Source organism: Pipra filicauda, unplaced genomic scaffold, assembly GCF_003945595.2.
Source record: "Pipra filicauda isolate LSUMZ 115617 unplaced genomic scaffold, ASM394559v2 scaffold240_size1633699_pilon, whole genome shotgun sequence".
In the NCBI taxonomy this organism is placed as follows: domain Eukaryota; kingdom Metazoa; phylum Chordata; class Aves; order Passeriformes; family Pipridae; genus Pipra; species Pipra filicauda.
In genome coordinates, this window is record NW_024104355.1 from 1,250,572 (window position 1) to 1,271,338 (window position 20,767).

At 41.6% G+C, this 20,767-nt stretch overlaps 1 protein-coding gene across 3 annotated transcripts in view; it reads left to right on the forward strand.

The window, feature by feature from the left end:
- Positions 1-277: 277 nt before the first annotated feature.
- ASXL3 (ASXL transcriptional regulator 3) overlaps positions 278-20,767 on the forward strand; it is a 130,539-nt gene continuing 110,049 nt past the window's right edge. For 2 of the 3 annotated variants that reach the window (XM_039381789.1, XM_027750102.2), the window contains exon 1: positions 851-1,132. Coding sequence is in view for 1 of the 3 variants with exons in the window: in XM_027750102.2 (XP_027605903.1) it covers positions 1,079-1,132 (54 nt within the window). In the remaining 2 variants the exon portion in view is untranslated. Of the gene's footprint in view, positions 434-850; positions 1,133-20,767 lie in introns of those variants that run through there. The other variant, XM_039381790.1, reaches the window with a different exon arrangement.

Here is a 20,767-nt window from a genome sequence, read left to right on the forward strand (position 1 = left end):
TAACTCGTTTCTCTCCAAACAAAATATCGAATGTATTTCAGTAATATACCAAACGCACTTTAATATCTGAACGAGAAGAATAAACGGGGGGGGGGGGCGGGGGGGGAACCCTCATCACAATATCCTGCAACTCAGGAAGGTGTGCCAAGTCCCTCTGCTTCGCATTTCGTGGGCATCTTAATCCTGGGTCATCCAATTAAAGAAAACCTCCTTCGGCGGTTTTACGAGCGCAGCACATCAACTCCCTTTGTTTACACACTGGAACAAGATGTTCTTTCCTGTTCCGACAAGGGAAGGAGCTGAGGCGCTAACGCGCGATCGCTGCGAGCTGGCAGGGGCTGGGTTTGGTTCGGCACGTTTCGGTAGCGGGTCCAGACGGAGCGACGAGGGCACGGGCGAGCACCGCCGGGGCGACGGGCTGCCCCAGCCGTAAGTAAGCGCCAGCAAGCAGGGCGCGCTCCGGGAAAGGGCCGGGCCGCTACTTCGGGCTGGGTGTGAACGTACGGCGGCGTGGCCTGAGTCGGGGGCAGGGCAGCGAGGGGGCCGAAGGGGCCGCACCCGCCGCCACCCCCGCCCCGGCGGCGCCCCCAGCGCCGCGTCCCCGGGGAGCCGCCCCGCCCGGCCGGCGCGGTGCACCACGGGAGTTGTAGTCCGGCGGCGCGGACCGACCGGCCCGCCATCGCCCTCCCCTGCCCGCCGCCCCCGGCCCGCGGCCGCTCTCGCGAGGCTTCGGGGGCCGGGCGCGCGCTGGGGCGGGGGGCGCCGCCGCCGCCGCCGGGGGGATGTTGGGCGCGGGCGCGGTCCCCCCGCGTGACGTCACAGCGCATTGTTGTGAGCGCGGCGGAGCATCCCTCAAGCTGTCACAGCTGTGCCGCCGCCGCGGGGAGCCTCCCCCCCCACACCTCCGCCTCCTCCGCCTCCTCCTCCTCCTTCGCCCCTCCCGCCCCGGGGGCTCCAGAGCTCCGTGTCACCGTATCATTGTCCGTGCGGAACCCCTCCGGGCGCCCCCCCCCCGCCCCCCTCCCTGGTCCGCCCTACCCCCCGGCCCCCCCCCGAACCATCTCAATGAGATGCAAACATGAAAGACAAGAGGAAGAAGAAGGACCGCACCTGGGCCGAGGCTGCCCGCCTGGTAGGTGCCGCGGCAGCAGCAGCATTGTGTGTGTGCATGTATATGTACGTATGTGTGTGTGTGTGTGAGTGTATGTGTGTGTGTGTGTGAGTGTATGTGTGTGTGTGTGTGACTGTATGTGTGCGTGTGTGTGCGGGGCGAGCGCGTCCCGCCGCCGCCAGCCCGGCGCGCTGCCCGCCCCGCCGCTTTGTTGCCGGCGGTCGGGGCCGCTGGGGACGGACGGGAGGGGGGAAGAGAGAGAGAGCGAGAGAGAGTGTGAGCCAGACTGAGGGGAAGAGTGTGCGAGGGACTTCGAGCGAGAGGGACGATGAGGGAGAGCGAGCCGGGGTGTGTGTGCGAGGAGCGGGAAGGGGCGCGAGAGTGCCCGTGCGGGAGAGCGCGGTCGGCGGGAGGGTGCGGGTGCGAGTGCCGGGCTGAGCCCGGCTGGCGGTCCGTGCAGCCCGCGACTCTTCCTCCGGTCCCTGCCTGCCTGGAGAGGGGGAATAGCTGCGTCCCTTCCGCGGTGTGTGCGTGAGGAAATTCCTCTGTTCTTTTCTCTTCTGTTTTTTTTTTTTTTTTTTTTTTTTTTTTACGCGTGTGTGTGTGTGTAAATGCCTAGGGATTGTGCTTGTCTCTGCGAAGTTCGTGCATAAGATATCCCAAGGAAATCCCTCCTTTTAATGTAGAGAAAAGTGAAATAGCCGGGAATGGCGTTTTTATTCCTTTAGTGCGGGCAGGAGGACCGGGGTGAGGGGCGTTAGAGACAACTGTCCTGGGATTTCGCTTCACCCTCTCTACTTCTCCCACCGAGCCTGCAAATATCCAGGGCAGTCAAACCCGCTTTTGAAAAGGCTCCGTGGCTCTAGAGAGCTAGTCCATTCCCACTTCATTAAGAAACTGTCTCCCCTACCCTACTGTATCTGTTTTCATGATTCTGTATTACTGTTTGCTAAATGTAACAGAGCACATTGTTTATGTTGTTTTTCCGTTTCAGAGTATGTTCGGGTTCTCTCCATTCTAGGAATTTTAAAACCAATACTTATGCACGGTACAGCACGTATGGTTGTACACGTTCGTATGTGTGTCTTCTGCGAAGTTGGGATTGGTTCAGCTTCAGCCGAGTGTGTAGAAAGATGACGAAGCTGGAAAGACAGGCTGCTGGTTACATTGCTTTTTGTATCTACACCAACTTTATCTTTTATTCACCTCTGATACAGACTGAATTGCTTAAGTAACGTGCCAGTACTAATGCTGCATCTCTTTCTGGTAATGGATAGTGATATCTTATTACTATTATTTGTTTAGTTAATTTGTGAAGCACTTTTCTGGTAAAAATGTTTTCACCTTGTTATATGAATTCCTAGATAGGAAGTTCAACCTCTCTCCTATGTAAGTAATTATAAGGTATTAGACAGCCACTACCTATAGATGTCTCTGTAAGCTGTATCGAGGTATTCTCGTAGGCTTGGGCAGCGCTAAATTCTGATGTGGCTCACTGTACATCCCCCAACATTTTGTAAGAATGCAGCATTAGTGAAGATGTTCTGATATGGTGTCGCTACTGTCCGCATGTCTTCTCACGATCTTAACAGAAGTTTAACTGCAGTAAAACACTCACCTTTGCCAGAATCATTTTGGCAGCGGATGTTGCTACAGTACTCGTTTCTCTGTGCTTTAAACTGACAACGTGTATTCAAAAATCTATAAAATACATCAATTGCTATCCTAACTTTACTCTTTCAAGTTGCTGCTGCAGTTATCACTGTAAGCTGTATTTTGTTTGACAAACGCACATAAAAGGATTTATTGTGTATCAAGTAAAATTGCTATTCCCATGTGGTGGAATACATGGAAAAGTTTAAAGCCTCTGGAGAACAAAGGCTGAGCCATTGCTTTGGAGAAGGGCTAAGACTCTTATTTCATGATGTTGTATTACCTCACATTTGCCACAGAAGAATCATGATTTGCTAAAATTAAGTAAAATGTAAGCTGATACAATGCTGTAAATAAGTGGTGGAGGTACACAAGGTCCACAGTGTGGTTTTGTCCAGCCTCCTGGGGTTGTCAAGTTCTGTAGAGCTTGCCCCAAGTCTGTTATGTGAATGTGTTGCTGCTCGGACCAACTACAGTCTTGCACTGGGCTTTACTACTTTTATGGTCATGTATGTTTGCAAATCACAATGAAAGATTGAAGCCAAAATTGCTGCTCCTTACAGTGTTTTATGTTTGGACCCTGATGGTTCATTATGACTTTGTTTTTTTGGGGTACATCAATAAGATATTACTGCAAGGTTTGATTAAAATCAATTTCTTTTCACAGACAAGTAAACAATGAAGTGATTGATACCTACTCACAAAAAATGACTCATGAGTTACCTAGATCAATATGTTGTAAAACTGTATGCTGCTGAATTATTTTTAGGAAGAAGAGGGTGAATTAATACATACAGGAGCTGTACGAATATTTATGTGTTAATTTTTTACAAAAGCCCTTACATTACAACAATATTGAGCTTTCAAAGTGAAGTGCTAAAAAGTGTGAAATGACAGAGGTAACATAGCTGGCATTGTTTTATTACTCTCTTGTGCACTTTAAATGCTGTACTTGCATGCTAGTTTCCCAAACATTTTAAGTTCACTCACTAGAGCTGCTGAATTTTAATTTTATTTTCTTTGTTTGTTGTGAGGTGCCGTACTTAATTTTTATACACCTTTCAGACAGTGATGAAGCAGATTTTTGTTTTATATTTCAATCGTACATATGCAGCTGCTATTGGCAGCACCCAGTAGCTTCCCAAATGCAAATGTTTCTATACTTGCAACATGCCTGTGAGGTTAAGTATTTTGACCTCTGCTTTACCCATGCCGAGTTGAGGCATGGAAAGATTAAGTACCTTACTCAAAGCTGTTCAGGAAATCTGTGGGAGAGGTAGTTATGGTACCAACAGCGTCTCTGTAGTAGTTCTGTTTCATAGTTGTAAAATCATCTTCCTTCTGTGGCTACACTTTTGCCTCATTCATCCTCTATTACTGCTTCTCTCACAGTAATTATGAGAGAAATTGATATGGTCATCTCTCTGTGTTCAATCTATATTGAAACTCATAATGCACCATGTAATAGTTATGGATAAAAAGGAGTACAAAAACTGGACTCGAGCCCAAAATCGTTACACACCGCTCCAATTCCCACATTCACAATGAAAAAAGCAGAAGTATTTCAGAAAAATATATTTATTACATGGCAGTCTTAAGATACATTGTAACTTGGAAGTGGTGAGGCTCCAAACTGATAGTGTTGTATTTACTAATTTTTAGTATTTGATTAAGGAGTCTTTGAAAGCTTAAGTTCCTGCAGTGCAGTGTTTTTTCAAGCTGTTCTCTTAATTTTTAAAACATAAGCAGGAAAAGACTGCCCCAATTTTAATCTCTTGCTGTAAATACCACGTATGTGATACAGGCAGTAAAGCAGGAACCACTGGCATGTCCTGTACCAGAACTTGTGTTTTATGGAAGAAGTCTCCTGCAGAGAGTTGAATCTTTCTGTCTGCGACATGCTGCTTTTTTCCTCATGCAAGTCTGCTTATCTTAGGGCAAGGCATAGCCCAGCTTACGAGCATTCCTGAGAAATGAACGCATGTGCAGGATCAATGGAATGGTGGCATACCACTAACAGTTCATGTTACAGAACCCATTTTGTAGAACGCGCATTTTTATGGACAAAGTTGCAACCTGTCTTTGCAACCTGCCAAAGGGCATATCTTTGATGTAGACCCAATATGTCAACTCTGTACTTTGCAGCAGACTACAGCAGTGCTTATGTATGACAACGGCATTATCTCCATATGAGTTTTCTGCTCTTTGTGTCTGATAGACTAAGATGGAACACTTAAAAGAACAAAAGAAAATCTTTCAAGGAAGGAGGAGAAACATCCTGTCTTTTAGTTGATCGTCATTTGATGTAACCGTATTGTTGTTTTCTGGTCATACATGGAACTCATTAAAATTGAAAAGAAAGGTTAAACAGTTGAGTAGCTAAAGCAATTTGTAGTGATTCCTTTCAGTTGAAAAAACTTTTATACATTTAGTTTCACAAGAACTCTCTCAAGCTGTTACCTAAAGTCCTGAAATAGCGAATTCTGCCTCTTAATAATTCAATGCCATAAAATTCTGCATAAAAAATAGTGAAATGAAAAATACTGAGACCGAAACGTGCTGAAGGATACTATGCCACACAAGTGGCAAATAGGTTTTAAGTAGGTTGCAGTGATCCAACTTTTATCGTTTGACTTCTAGACACGATCCTTTTGTTATTTGTAGAAGGCGGAAAGAGGCCTGAACAAAATGAGTGGAGGCTGCTCGCTTCGGGAATGCAGAGCTGAGAAGCAGAGATCATCTGCCTATGAAGGGTGATAGTTTATGGCAACATTTTAAAAGGATTTTTTTCCTTTTCTGAATAGCTTGCCCTTATTATTGCCCTTTCCTGTAAGTCGTATTTTGAAACGCAGTTCAGTCTAGTCTCTGCAACTAGCTGACAGTAAAGCTGAAGAAAATCCCAAGAGTGAGAACAGTAGTGCTTGTTTGGTTATTCATGTGTTGGATTGCCTCTCTAGTATTTTTGCTCTTCTCCAAATTTTGTTCTGAAAGAAAGGTTTTCTCGTGTTCTTGAAGACTTGTGTGCTTTATGGTGCTATGAAGAGTCCTTGTGGTTCAGTTGACGTGCATATTGGGTGCCTAATGTTCATACCTAAATTCTTGTGTTTTTCGCAGTAGTCTCCTGACAGGATCCAGCTCTTAATTGAGAGCTATTCACTTGCTCTTGTAAACTTTAAGAAAATTATACTCATTAAATAAGCAAACCGATGCTGGAAAAAAAAACATGAAAAACAACAAAAGCCCATTAGAATTGTTAGCTTGCATGCTACTGTTTAATGTGGCTGACTGTCCAAAAGCCGATTGTTGCTTCATCTGGTAGGCTGAGATAGTGTAGTTGAAACAGATCATATTGCGGTATGGAAATATTTTTGTACTACATCTTCATATTTGAAGACTGCAGATGAAACAAAAAAGTAAAAGAGTAACTTCTGTGTAGCTAGACTAGTGTTGATAATCCCTTTGACTTTTATGTTGTCTTCGCTTTTCTTACTATAAATAGCATTTTAAAGCATTGTGAGAAAGGAGCTTCGTGTATCTTTAAAAATGGGAGATTTGACATAACTTTGTTTTATGGTATTAAGGATTTCTTTGTTGTTGGCTTAACACAGACCTACTATTATTTCCATATTTCTTCCAAGTTAATTCTTTTTCAGACATGCAGAAACATTGTGGCTTGGGAAGTTTTGATGGCCTTTCCCTTTGATCCACAATCAATGCTGCTTTGAAGAGCTATATTTTACTTTGGTTTGCTCTAGGGTTTCCTTCAGTTTGTTTTATTCAAAGTAATTTTTGCACTTGTTAGACAAGGTTGAACCTGAAGTTATTTTTTTTTCCTACCTTCCTGGTAGTTTTTTTTGTTAGTATGAAATAACACTATTAAAATAAAAAATATTAAACCCATGCTTTTAAGGTGATCTACAAACAAAATAGGAATTTCATCTGTTATAGCTCACCTTTTGCATTTTTCTAGGGTAGATGGAGAAAAATGAGATTTTAACTCTTTGTCTTGAGACAGCCCTTTAATCCTTGGCATCACAGACCTTTAGGTGGGCAGGAACCTGACCCAGGAATGGAACCTGTTCTCAGTAACTTCACATTACTTCTATCAAAGCAGGGTTACATAAGAGAATACCCTTACAGGAACCTAAATATGAGCATTCCTCAATAGTGTGAAGGTGTTCTCAGTGCCTTAAGGTATGATTTAATGTTTAGTGAATGTTTCCAGTGTCATCTGACTTGCCTTTCTCTGTAGAAGAGCCAGTATTTTCCTGACATATGGCACGTTTCTGTTGAAGTAACTGATCTATTTTCTTCCAATAGATTTGGTCAGTTGCATGTGGAACCTGTGGAACCACAGTGAAATAGTTTCCACTAACCACACCCTGCTCACCCTTCACAGCTAGGTTCCTTTGGATTTGCTAGCCCAGTTCACCACTTCCCTGGATCAAAACATGTCATTGCAGCATCCTAGTCTGGACTAGGTAGCATGCTGTCCTCAAGGTGAAAAGCCAAACTTAACTGTCTTTCCTGATGAAGCTTTTCTTTGTTCTTTATACTGTGATCAGCAGTCACTTGGAGAATAATTTGCTAAACTTGACCTCTTGGCTTTGAAGTAATAGGTTTTTTTTTTTCTTCTTTTTTTAATGTTGTAAACTTCAAGGTGTTTTCCCTTTTGCTGGGTATGATGATGATAATCTTGGCATTCCCTGTAAATAGCAATAACTAAATAGAGGCCTCCTTTTGTGCTACCAAGACGTTGGAGAGGATGTGATTAGTGGAAGTTATTTCATTATGGTTCCATGGGTTCCACTAGAAACAGAGCAAATCCTCCTTCTGAGGAACTTGCAGACTGAAGGAATCAAATACCTTAGCCTTCACTCTGGGTCAGCTTCAAATTTAAAGGCAGAATAATGAGCAGCACATCCTGATACAGCCCATTTGCTCATCCTTTTAGTTCAGGTAGCAAATCCTAATGCTGCTCCAGTGCAACAGTTTGTTCATAAGTGGCCCATTTAATCACTTGACAACTTTGAGTTACAATTACCCTCCCCCCAGATCATTGGTGTACTGTCCCTCTGAGGCTGCTCTGTTTTTGCAAAGTCCTGCTAGATAGTTTTCTGTTGCTGGAGTTGCTTTCTTGGGAGGAGATGTACTTGCTGGGAATGGAAAAACAGTAGAGAGGTGCCTGCTGATTACCCTGAAGCTAATCTTAGTTTGAAAGAATGACCTGTGACTTTCAGAATGGTGGCAGTGCTTTAGCACAGGCATCATGAGTGTCAGGAGACAGTTAATAAGCCATCTGACAGTGCATGCTGTCTTTATGGAGCTTCTTTGGTGTCTCCACTGATTGTGATTAGGGGTGGCACTTAGTGTCGAAGGGGTCTAGAGCAGCTCCATCCACTTTGGTTCAAGCAAGTTCTGGTGTTTCTGACGTTGGAACAGGAATCTCTGGGTGATCTAATGTTTCCATCCTTTGACTGTTAACAGTTCATCTCTTTCTAATCGCTTGAGCTCAACAGGACAAAATCTGTGTGGACTCTGGCATGTAGCTTTCCTCAATATTGGAGGACCTTTTACATGAGTTTTTTAACATACGGGATCCAACTGTTAGATTGCAGGTTATGACTGTCATGTGACCTCCTGTACCTCAGGTGTCTGAAAAGACTTGCTTTGTAGTGCAACACTGAGGTTAGTTTTCTGTCTGATGGCATCTGCCAGGATCAGCAACCACACTTCAGTCTATTGCTCTGGAATCATCAGACTCGTCAGAGGGTTGGGCTATAGTTCTCTGTAGAAGACATTCCAGGTCATGTCCTAGATTATTATTCACGATTTTGGAGCATCAGAATGTAGTTTATTTAAAAGGCACGTATTACATACTCCGTTTTAAAACTTGTCTTCCTATATACATAGATTGGTCTACCCAAGCCTGTGATGATGAGAATCTCCTCACTGCTTGTAGAGCTCAGCTTTAGAGATCATTATCCTGTGGATGACAGTTGCATCCTATAAAGCATGATCTGACTTACAGATAACAACAGTTCCTAAACCTCTATGACTTCGGAAGTGTTCCTTGAGAGACAAGATCTTGAGCTACTAGATTATTTGTTTCAGAGAACTCAGAGCTGTTTTCTTTCTCTATTCTGATCTTGCCTAAGTATAGGCAGGATCAGGAGTTTAGTGAAGCAATCATTCTAGTCAGGGTTTGTTTGTTTTATCCTAGTTAGCTTTCTGTGTAACTTGATGTCTAGAGAGGGAAGAGAGTCTTAACTGAAGTATATATCAAACATTGAAGGTCAAAGTTTTACTCCATTTCAGCTGACACTTAGCAGTCTAGAGAGCCTGCCTAACTGTGTAGTGGTTCACATAGGTGGTGAGATGCCTTGTAAAATGTCCAGAACTCTAATAAATCACAGTCAACTTTCATATTCCATATGATTTGTTCTTGTTTTTGTGATTTGAACCTTCTTTTTATATAAGATGAGACTCTACCAGTATTGTATTGCCAAAATACTTAGCTTCATTCTTCATTAAGTGTTAACTTCCTGTTTTGATTATTTATCTTTCTTTACCATCAGTTGTAAGTGAACGTCTGTTATATCTGGTTTTGGATAAATGTTAATTCTTTTTATGCCTCAGAATTCCCAGTTATCCATCAGCTGCTGGCATTGCTGTATCAGAGAAGCAAGTGACATTCCATGTCACTCTGCCTGCCTGCCAGTATTGCCTAGCAAGGGTAGTGGGAGAAAATAGACCCTTACTATCCATAGCCAGCTGTCATACTTCTGAAACAAGACTCAGATAGGCAGCTATCTCAAAATCATGACATTCCCTGATCATACCAACTTCTTGAACCTCATTTGACATTTCTATCATTTAGAAATTCTAGACAGGTAAGACCAATGTGAACCTCTTTGGAATTTGGTTTCGAGAGTGAGAAAAGCATCTTAATTAGAGCGTTACTCTGATAATTATAGAAGGTAACGTTGGAAAGGGCCTGAAGGTCACCTTGTCTGTTTAAACTTGAAAAGAAGTCACACTAGTTACAGTTCTGTGAAATCAGTAAAATTTCTTGGTAACTTACATTACCCATAGAAGCTATGACTTGTGTGGCCTTTGCCACAATCTGATCTTTTTTTGTGAAAATTCACATGCTACTTAAAAAAATGGGGGAACTAGGAAAATGAAATGATTATGAAAAGTTGTCCAATGGGTATAATTTAGAATTCAGATGCATTGTTAAGTCTTTTTTTCTGACAGTGACCAGACAGAAAACATCAATTTTCTTGTACAGATTGAGAATTCTGTGTCCGGTTAGTGGTTCTCATTCATATTCTCTGTTTATTTTGAGGCATTTTGGACTTAGACGCTTGATTTTTTTGGCAGTTTGATATAGCAATGCTGCAGCAGGTTGTATCTAGAGCAGTAGTGCTTAATGCATTCTGATCTGTTTCATAATTTGTGTCATTCATAATGCAGATTTTTGAGACATCTTGCAAGCACTCATCTTCTATTTTGGGAAGAAAAAAAGTATAATAACTTAGTGAGGCTCACTGTCTATCTGTGGAACAAGCTCCATAATTCACTGTTGAAGAAATCTTCAAATAAGTTTATATTGAAGAGATGTTGATACCTTTTTATTACTGGTTTCAAGATGTTCCATGGCTCCACAGGTGTGTACCTTTCTGAAGATGTCAGGGACTACCAAGTGTTTGCCCAGATTGTTCTTGTATTGAGGTCTCTTGGTTTTAAAGTTTGGGTTGGGTTTTGTTTGTTTGTTTTTTGTCAAGAATAAGAAAAATAGCCGATTTTGCTACATTGACAATCCTTGTCCAACAGGTTGCTTGTCTTTTTTTTTTCCTGTTCCTGGGATGCTGTGCTGTCAAGTTGCATTGCATTGCTAAACATCTCCTGTCTGTTAAGCACATGTCAGCAGAATGATTGGGCAGTTCAGCAAAAGCTTGGGTCCATCAGGCCAGATCATAGAAAACAAGAGGGCAGTGATACCGTAGAGCATGAACTGCCTCTGATAGTTCTACTGATCTCTTGAAATAATGGTGGAGATTCTTGTGATGACTTCGTTCGCCCTGCCTAGTACATCTGTGCAGCTGGAGACTTTGAATACAGATCGCAGTACAACAGTGGCCTCCTGGGCAATAACTAAAGTGCTTTTTGCCAGGTATCCCAAAAGGAAATATTTGTTGGGAGGACAGAGTAAGGATTGAATATTTTGATATGACCCCTTGAATTCCTGACTTAGCAGACCAAATCTTTTCTACATACATATGTATATATATGTTTTTTTTTTTCAAGTATTGGGTTACAGGCCTGTAAAACTGACTTGGAGAATAGGCTACATTACTGGACGTTTGATCTGCTCAGCGTCCTTTGGGTAGACAGTTACTGATACCAAGAAGTGGATGCTGTTTCCACCTCTTGGGTAGGTCCAGTTTTGTGGTTGTTTGGCTTGCCAGTCAAATTCTTCATGCTAAAATGCTGTTCCTCCAGTCAGTGTTCAGGGATCAGCTGGCACACTTCCAATTTCCCCTATCGCTTTTGGAATGAGAGCTACCCATCTGAATGGAATGTAAAGGATAACCAACCTTATGACTTTGTCTTGGATTGATGCTCCTTGTCTTTACTGAAAGTCTGTTAGTTAAATCTGTCGCTTTTAGAGCATGGGATGGACATCCAAAGAGCAGACACTGAAAGAAAAAGGAATTACTGCTTTAAGCTAGCTTGAACACTGCAGTTATTTTATGAAGAAGGATCTTTCCTGCTCTTCATGAGACAGAGTTCTAACGACGGTGAGCCCTACTAAGTGGTTGTGATGTTAAAACATGCTCCGGTTTAGATTTGTACAAGCACTTAAGAAGTAGAAGGCTGTGGCTTCTTAAAGTAAACTCGGAGATTTTTATCAATCTGTCTGTGCAAGTTACTGCATGCTTGTTATACACGCATCACGGATGATTGTTGCATTTACTAAGTAACTCCATGGGAACTTCTCAGTACCTGTGCTATTTATTGGTCAGCCCTTCGCAGGAAATGTTTGATGTTAACTGTAACCATGGTGGCTTGTTAATTTAGCCTTTAGGTCCGCAGCAGCATTGGCACCTGAAGAGGAGACTTCAGAACTCGTATACTGCTGTATGGGGAGTTTTCCAGTGAAAGAGATTATAAATGTGGGAGAAGTGAACAAACAGATGCATAACTGACTGAAGGGTGCAGGATATAGGGCAAGAGATAAGCAATAATACGATTGGGCAGAGTGAAAGGCCTTGAGGATAAAGTGAGTGTCTGAGCAACAATTTGAGCTATTGTGTTCTGTGGACTCCAAAACAGTGGTCTTTAAACTGCTCTGTGAACTACACAGTGAAACGCCAGTAGAAGCTGGGGAACTAGAAAAAATTAGAAGTAATAGAGTCCAAAAAGTTGATCAAAAATGTTTTGTATGGATTTTGAAAGATAGAAAAGCATTGTCTTACTGACTTTTAATCTGTTTAGAAAAACCAACTAACCAAAAAACCAATCCAAGATACCTTAGTAAAAGTAGATAAAATTGTAATAAAAACATTTTTTTTCTTCAGGGACCTGTTAGATTTTTTTTTTGTAGATTAATATTTAATTAAATAATTGTTATTTTGCAAAAAAACCCACTTGTGTCTCCATTAATTCATAGAGTTACCTACTTTGCTTGGAAATACTGTTTGATGCATTTTCAAAACATTCTCATCATACTGTACAGGTTACCCAGAGAAGTTGTGAATGCCCAATACCTGGAAGTCTTCAAAGCCATCTTGGATGGGCTTTGGGCAATGTGGTCTAGTAAAAGGTGTCCCTGCCCATGGCAGGGTATTTGAAACTATATGGTCTTTAAGGTCCCTTCCAACCCAAACCATTCTATGGTTCTATAATTCTCAGAGTCTTCAACACTTCCATTAAATTAAAAAAAAAAAAAAAATCAATCTGTGCAGTAAATTTTAACTGTCCTTAATGATGACAGACTCAGTTTCATACTGTAGTTTTTATGTGCTAACTCATTATATTAGTGTCTGAGCTTGTAGGAGAAAGTTTCAAGCTATTTAAAGTAATGTTAGGTAGACTGAAATAATGCTCGTGTCATCATTTTGAGCCAGATCTACAAAGTAGGCTGCCTAGATAAGTGAGGTTGGTATATATGCATGGTGGTTGGAAAATGGTTCTAAAGGAGCTACAAAGAGAATAAGAGGTTTAAGAAAATTAAAAAAACACTGCACCTGTTTGCTGTAATCAGCATTGTTGGAGCTGTTATGGCAAGAAGCTTCATGTGTTAAAGTGTTGTTAAATTTTGGACTTAATTTTATAGAAAAATATGGGTGTGGAGGAGGAGGGAAGGGATCTGGGGAAAGCATTCTGAGGTTTAATGTTCTGAAAAAAAAATGAGGTTTTAAATGCTCCATACATACATAATAATAGTTATGAAGCTTATTACTTTTAGTACTTGCATACATTTTTTGGGATTAGTAGAAGATAATGAAACTGGGTTTATGTCTGTTGGCATGTCATGTGGTGAAAAGAGTGTGTGCCTGGGTGATACTGATGTAATCCTAGGGAGAAAAATGACAGCACTGCATTGGGAAACAATAAAATGGAGATGTACCAATGAGAGGTAGAATAGCAAAGATACTAAGGGAGGAGAAAATCTGACCGACAATGAAAAAATGAGAAAAACCCTGACTTTCTCAGTTCAAGGATAAAATTGCATGTAATTTGTTTATTTATTAATTTTGCTACCATTTCACTTAATTAGATAATCAGCAAAAGTCTCCAAACTTTCATCTTTAAAGTTAGGATTTTTCTCAGGCTTTGGGAGTATAAGAATTGCAAGGAAACACCAAGAAGGAAAAAAAAATCTGTCTTCCCTCCTTTGTAAAAGACAGGGCCTTTGTCTTAGAAATGAAATATTATGTTTACGTTATGTTGCATTCTGTTTATTTTTAGAACAAGTTACCCTATGGTCTAACTTAGCCAAAGGAGTATTGTTGAAATTATAGGTAATCCCTTTAAAATAATTGAAAAAAACCCAACCAACAGTTTGTCATCTGAAATATTTTCTCATTCGTTTGGTAGTAAAAAATCCTATTGGAATTTGCAGAATTGTTTTCAATTTATATTGCCTAGGTTATTTCTAGAACAACAATAACAACAAAAAAAACCCCTCTTTTTGGGGATTCTAGGTCTGAGGCTGTCTTGGGCGTAGTGACAGTGATATGATAGAGTTTTCATTTCTCAGTGAAGTAGGGAAGTGGGTCAACTAAGCTTCTGCCTTGGACTTCCAGAGGGCAGACTTCAACATGTTCAGGACGCTGGTTCAGAGAGCCTCTTGGGAAACAGCCCTTAATAACAAGGGTGTCCAGGAAGGCTGGATATACTTTAAGAAGGAAATCTTAAAGGTGCAGCAGCAGGCCATCCCTGTGTGCTGAAACATGAGTTGTTGGGGAAGAAGACTGGCCTGACTGAATAGGGAGCTTTTACTGGAGCTTGGAGGAGGGGGTGGGGGAGAGTTTGTGACTTGGGAAATATGGGTAAGCAACTCAGGAAGAGTACAAGGATGTCATTAGGTCTTGTAGAGAGAAAATTAGAATGGCGAAGGCTCAGCTAGAACTCCGTCTGGTCACTGCTGTGAAAGATAATACAAAGTGTTTTTATAAATACATTAACAACAAAAAGAGGGCCAAGGAAAATCTCCATCCTTTATTGAATGCAGAGGGGAATAGTGTAACCAAGGATGAGGAAAGGGCTAGAGTACTTAATGCCGCCTTTTCTTCCATCTTTAACCGAAAGACCAGTTATCCTCAGGGCAGCCAGTCCCCAGAGCTGGTAGACAGGGATGGGGAGCAGAATAGACCCCCTGCAATTCAGGAGGAAGTAGTTAGTGACCTGCTGTGCCATTTAGAGACTCAGAAGTCTATGGGTTCAGATGGGATCCACCTGAGGGTACTGAGGGAGCCAGTGGAAGAGCTCACCAAGCCACTCTCCATCATTTATCATCAGGCCTGGTTAAACAGGGAGGTCCCAGATGACTGGAATTTGGCCAACGTGGCATCCTCCTGCAAGAACGTTTGGAAGGAGGATCCCAGGGAACTACAGGCCTGTCAGCTTGACCTTGGTGTTGGGGCAGGTTATGGAACAGATCATCTTGAATGCCATCTCGTAGCACGTACAGGACAACCAGGGGCTCAGGCCCAGCCAGCATGGCTTTAGGAATGTGAGGTCCTGCTTGACCAACCTGATCTTCTTTTATGACCTGGTGACCAGCCTAGTGCATGAGGGAAAGCCAGTGGATGTTGTCTACCTGGATTTCAGTGAAGCCTTTGGTACTGTCTCCCTCAGTGTAGAACACATTCTTATGTAGAAACTGGCTACTCATGGCTTGGATGTGTGTATTCTTCCCCTGGTTAAAAAGTGGCTGGATGGCCAGGTTCAGAGGGTGGTGGTGAATGGTGTTAAATCCAGCTGGTGTTCGGTCACCAGTGGTGTTACCCAGGGCTCGGTGTGGGGTCAGTCTTGTTTAACATGTTTATCAGTGATTTGGACAAAGGGATAAAGTGCATCCTCAGTTTCCAGATGACACCAGGTTGGGCAGGAGTGTTAATCTGCTGGGGGGCAGGAAGGCCCTGCACAGGGGCCTGGACAGGCTGGATCAATGGGCCGAGGCCAATGGTATGATGTTCAACAAGGCCAAGTGCTGGGTCCTGCACTTTGGCCACAACAACCCCACACAGCACTACAGACTTGGGGCAGAGTGGCTGAAAAGCTGCCTGGCAGAAAAGGACGTGTGGGTCCTGGTCGACAGCCATCTGAACATGAGCCAGCAGTGTGCCCAGGTGAAGACCAATGGCATCCTGACCTGTATCAGCAATAGTGTGGCCAGCAGGACAGGGCAGTGATTGTCCCCCCATGCTCAGCATTGGTGAGGCTGCACCTCAAGAGCTGTATCCAGTTCTGGGCCCCTCACTTCAAAAAGGACATTGAAGTGCTGGAGGCGTGTCCAGAGAAGGGCAACAGAGCTGGTGAAGGGTCTAGAAAGTAAGGCATATGAGGAGTGGCTGAGGGAGCTGGGGTTATTTAACCTGGAGAAAAAAAAAGCTCAGGGGAAACCTTATTGCTCTCTGCAACTACCTGAAAGGAGGTTGTAGCCAGGTGGGGTTCGGTCTCTTCTCTCAAGTAATAAGTGACAGGACAAGAGGCCATGGCCTCAAGCTGTACCGGGGGGGTTCAGATTGGACATCAGGAAGAATTTTTTCATTGAAAGGGTGGTTAAGCATTGGAACGGACTGCCCAAGGAGGTGGTGGATTCACCATCCCTGGAAGCGTTCAAGAAACGACTGGACATGGCTGTGGTTTAGTTGGCATGGTGGTGCTCACTCGAAGGTTGGACTCAATGATCTTGGAGGTCTTTTCCAGCCTTAATGATACTGTAATTCTGTGATTATTTCAAAAGTACGGTGTTAGTTCAGTAGTTACACTGGAAGCCCAAGTCTTGGCAGTGTAATTTTTCCATACAGCTAAAACATATGTTATTATCAACTTCTAAAACTTTAAATATAAAATTACATGCCTAAACCCCACAGACATTCAATTTATTTGCCAGTAGCATTTCCTAGGAGCTGACAATTTTTAGTGCTACGTTTGCTGAGGAGATGAGACTTTGGGAAAACTCAGATCCTCATGCATACCTATGTTGTTTCACATAGAAAAAGAATAAAACCCATAGTGGAATATACTGTATAACAGTCATGTTTTACTTTTTCTTTGTTTGCTTTTCTTGCTTTACAGTCACCATCCCAACAGGTAACAGTTTAATCTGTTCAGTGTATAGTGAGGGGTCTTGGGATAAGAAATGTGCTGTGGTGTTAAGGGCCCTTAAAAATAGAAGCTTGTCTTGGAACAGGAAGCCTAGCTTTATGAGAATTCTCGGTATTTATATTCCCTTATAAAACCCTCTGTGATTCCTCTCAGTTGACCAATTACTTTGCTGTGATTCTGGCATTCAGTGATGTAGTTGCATTATGTGTGTGGCTAATGCCCATCTTGCACTGTAACCTGGTCAGTGCTTGTCCAGCTTGACTTGAAGGGGTCAGCTAGTCTTGCAGCTCAAAATAATTCCTTCAAGTAGGGTCAGGAGTTTGGAGCCTTCACAACAATTGCAGATTATCCTGAATGTTTTCAGTTTGTACCCCCATGGGGAAGACACGTTCTGTATTTTGTTTCAAGATCTGATTACAAACTGTAGGTTTAACAATCAGCATTTTTATCTCTTCACAAAATCCGGCTTTGAAGTCACTGTTCACTTTTCTTCTCTGTAGGCTGGGTGTCCTATTGAATTTGTACACCTGTACCAAGTGATTGCTCCTATTGGTTTTAATCTCTAAGGGAAATCAGCATCCAGCTGGTAGACAGTTGTACTGATGAGGACCCATTGATTTTTCTCTCCTATCCACTTACCATCAATAAGAAATGTCCTTAGCTTTCACAATACTTTTTTCCTGCCATAATGTTGCCCTGTTACCCGTCTGGTCTCACTGTCAGGACTGGTCTCGTTTGCTGTTCGCGTTGAATGTGGATGTGATCAACAGCCTGATAAAAATGTTTAAGTCAATATTTGAGAAGCCTAGATAAAGATAACACTTTAAAGTGAGAGCTTTTTAATAATGTGTCCTGTTTGATGTACACCAGTGGTAAAGAATTCTGTTTTTAACAAAAAGACCCTTTTATATCAAGAATATTTATGATTTAGAGTATCCAGAAGAGATGCATTTAAGAAAATGCAGACAACTCGTGTGCCATTTCTGGAGAAAAATAATTATTCCCTTTTTAACAGAACTTCTGCTTATGATGTTGGTACTTTTTCCAGCACAGTATTATTTGAAGTAGTTTCTTTCATAAGAAGAAGCAGGCAGCTGTAAACAAAATATTCTGTGTGTATTTCTCCAAAGTGATAGGCTTTTGAAAGATTATTATCTTCAATTTAGGATGTTCAGATTATTTTACAAGGTTGCTGGGAAGAGGTAAGCATGTGACTTTTCTCAAATCTTGAGGAAAGCTGTTTGTACAGCTTATACAGAGCCATTATTTGTTCTTTATAATCTGCCTGTATTGTGACAAATGTTTCATAGTAATAGTTCTTAAATAGTGTATTTTTTAAACCTTTAAACAGATGCTACCAAAAATTGCTATAAACAACCAATATGGACTTCAGTTCTCCAATAAAGGGTGTGTTTAAGAGGACAAGTGTGGGTGGAGTTAGGTGATGAGATGGGGAAAAGGGCTGTGTGGAAAGACTGCTGAAAAGGACTGAACAAATAAATGACACAAAATGGATATGAGTTGTTGAGCTGGAAAATATTCTTCTGTTTTTGAAAATCTTAGATGACTAATTGTCAACCATGCCATATGTAAGTAAGTAATGTGGGCTTCCAAATTTGTGGCAATTAAAACTGCCTAGCATCCCACTCCTGCCCTGTATTTTATTCTGTATACGAGTCAGTACTGAAGACTAATCTCTTATGACATTAATCGTCTCATGAGGAGAGACAGAATAAATCACAGTAGCCCTTCCTCTCTTCACTCATGAAGATAAATGCCATAACACAATGGCTGATCTTTGTTATGACACTAACCATTATATATTTAACAGAGATAGCAAAATCTCACTGACAGCTAACAAAAGAATTCTCTCTTTACACATTCTATGAGAAGGCTGTATTTCTTTAGTTCAAAAACATACCTTATCATATCTGTTCTCCGAGCAATTTAAGCAGTAGATCTGAATTGTGCCAGTGAACTCTATTCTGTACATCATGATGTCATGATTTAGACTAATAAAACCCGATGTGAAATAATTGTGCAAGCTTTGGAAGGAAATGGTGCGTAACACCCAAGGACTCTTAAGACTCTGCACTTTTCTATTGTCTCTTCTGACAAGAAACAATAGCTCTCCTATGTAAAATAAACAAACAAACGAGCATCCTTCCCCCCTGAAAAAAAAAATCAAAAATCAAACCAATACCGAAATCATAATTTTTCATTTTGTGGAGGTTTTGGTTTTCCGTTTTGCCTCCACAGTACTTAAATGGGTGGGCTCAGGAAACTTAAAGAACTGAAAGTGCCCTTTTACTGTGTCTGTGATTGCAAGGGACTTTTATTTTTTCCAGCCTTACCGCTTGCTGTACACCTCTTAGGAATTTCATTCCAGGTTTTGCATGCGTTAGATACATTCTGGTATTTCTTTCTGGGATAAAATTACTAAGAAATATTCTTAGTTATTTTCTGCATCTCTATTTGCTTATTATTTTGAAGAGAGTATCACCCAATGAGTAAGGAACAATCCAGACAAACGAGTTGTGAAGTTTATGGACTTCGTTTGTGAGGTTAAGAGGATCAGTGTGACTTATACTGGCTGTTCACCTAAATATCAACATGTGCTGCAAATTTCATGAGTTAGTTTCATGCCATCTATCCCACAAAATTAAAGTGGAAGTATAATTTTTACAGTTTTATGTTTGCTGTCATTAAATGTATTTTAGAAACATAAATGTATTTATGGTGCATTAATGGAGTCAATGTCAGTTGCATTATGAAACTTCTCTTATCTTTTTAGTGTATGAGTTTTACCAGGATGAAATACTCAAAACAGCCCAAACTAATATGTAAGACTATTTATGTAGAGTGTATAGTTTAAAATATTTTATTTGTATTCTATTTGCTCCTCTTTTTTCCTTTTTTTTCTATTTTCTTTTTTGCCTTCTGGAAATCTTAGGTCTGTATCTTTAGGATACTGTCTAACAAGATAAGCTCTGATAGTAAAGCAGTGGCAAGAAAATTGGTGCAACTGTCACCTCCTGTTAAATTTGGTACATTCAGAGAGTAGCCAGTAGGAATTTTATTTCTCACATTAAAAGTAGCCCTTACACATTACGTTTGCCTGAGGAAATTAAGCGATGAAAGCTTCTGAAATAAACACATATTCATTCTCTCTGTTGATTTTTCTGGGAAGTTTTACTCTTTGTAATTATTTTTTTTTTTTAAATTTTTCCATGATGAAACGTAAGTTATACAGCAAACCTTTCAGAAAAAAATAATCTGTATCATCTTTCAGTAGAGAAAACAGCATATATGGAAGCAAATATGCTTGAGGTTTGATGTTACTTAGTATTTTGGGGGGTTTTTTTGTTCCCTTGGTAGTGATGAATGTATTCACACTGGTGGTAGTTCTTTCTTCTGTTATCTGTAATATAAAAGCAGCTGACAGGGCCCTCATGTCCATTCAGCTCCATTAGTTCCAGTCACCTAAGCATGGTCTCTGATTTATACAGGGGTAAGTGCCAAAGGAGAATTTTTATCCCTGCTGGAATCAGAGGCATTTCAGGATTGTGACCTTTGTGATCACCGAATGAGTACAGTTTTGGTAATATTTTTGGGTGGCAGAGCCGTGTTTTGCTCCTTGTCCCTTCTCTGGAATAATGATTCATAGTTTTAAACAGCTTTGACCCATGTTTTTCAGCTGGAGGCACTGATGAAACTTCTACTCTAAATTAAATAGTCCAAGAATATGGTCCACAAGCCACAGGAGGTTGACAACACAATTTGTCCTGTCAGCACCTAAGAGGTACAGTGTGCTGCTGACAAGGTATTCAGTGCTGACTACCTGGGCAGCACCTGTGTACCTGTGTGTGGGTTTTGGGGAACCCATGGCAGTGAACTGCATCTGTATGAATGTGCTCATGTTTGAGGAGGTAGAGGACATGGGAATATCCCAGTACAAACTGTGGTAAGGACTAGGGAAGAAAAGGTATTTTGGTAGGGATGTGGAAAGGTGGGAGATACGGAAGTTAGGGGTATTGCAACACCTCAGAAGATGAGAGTAGCACTTGGAGAGTAGGGAAATGCTGGGCTGAGGGAGAGGCAATGCAGTGTTGGAGTAGAAGGCAAGAAGAGGTATGTCTTGCAGGGCTAATCAGA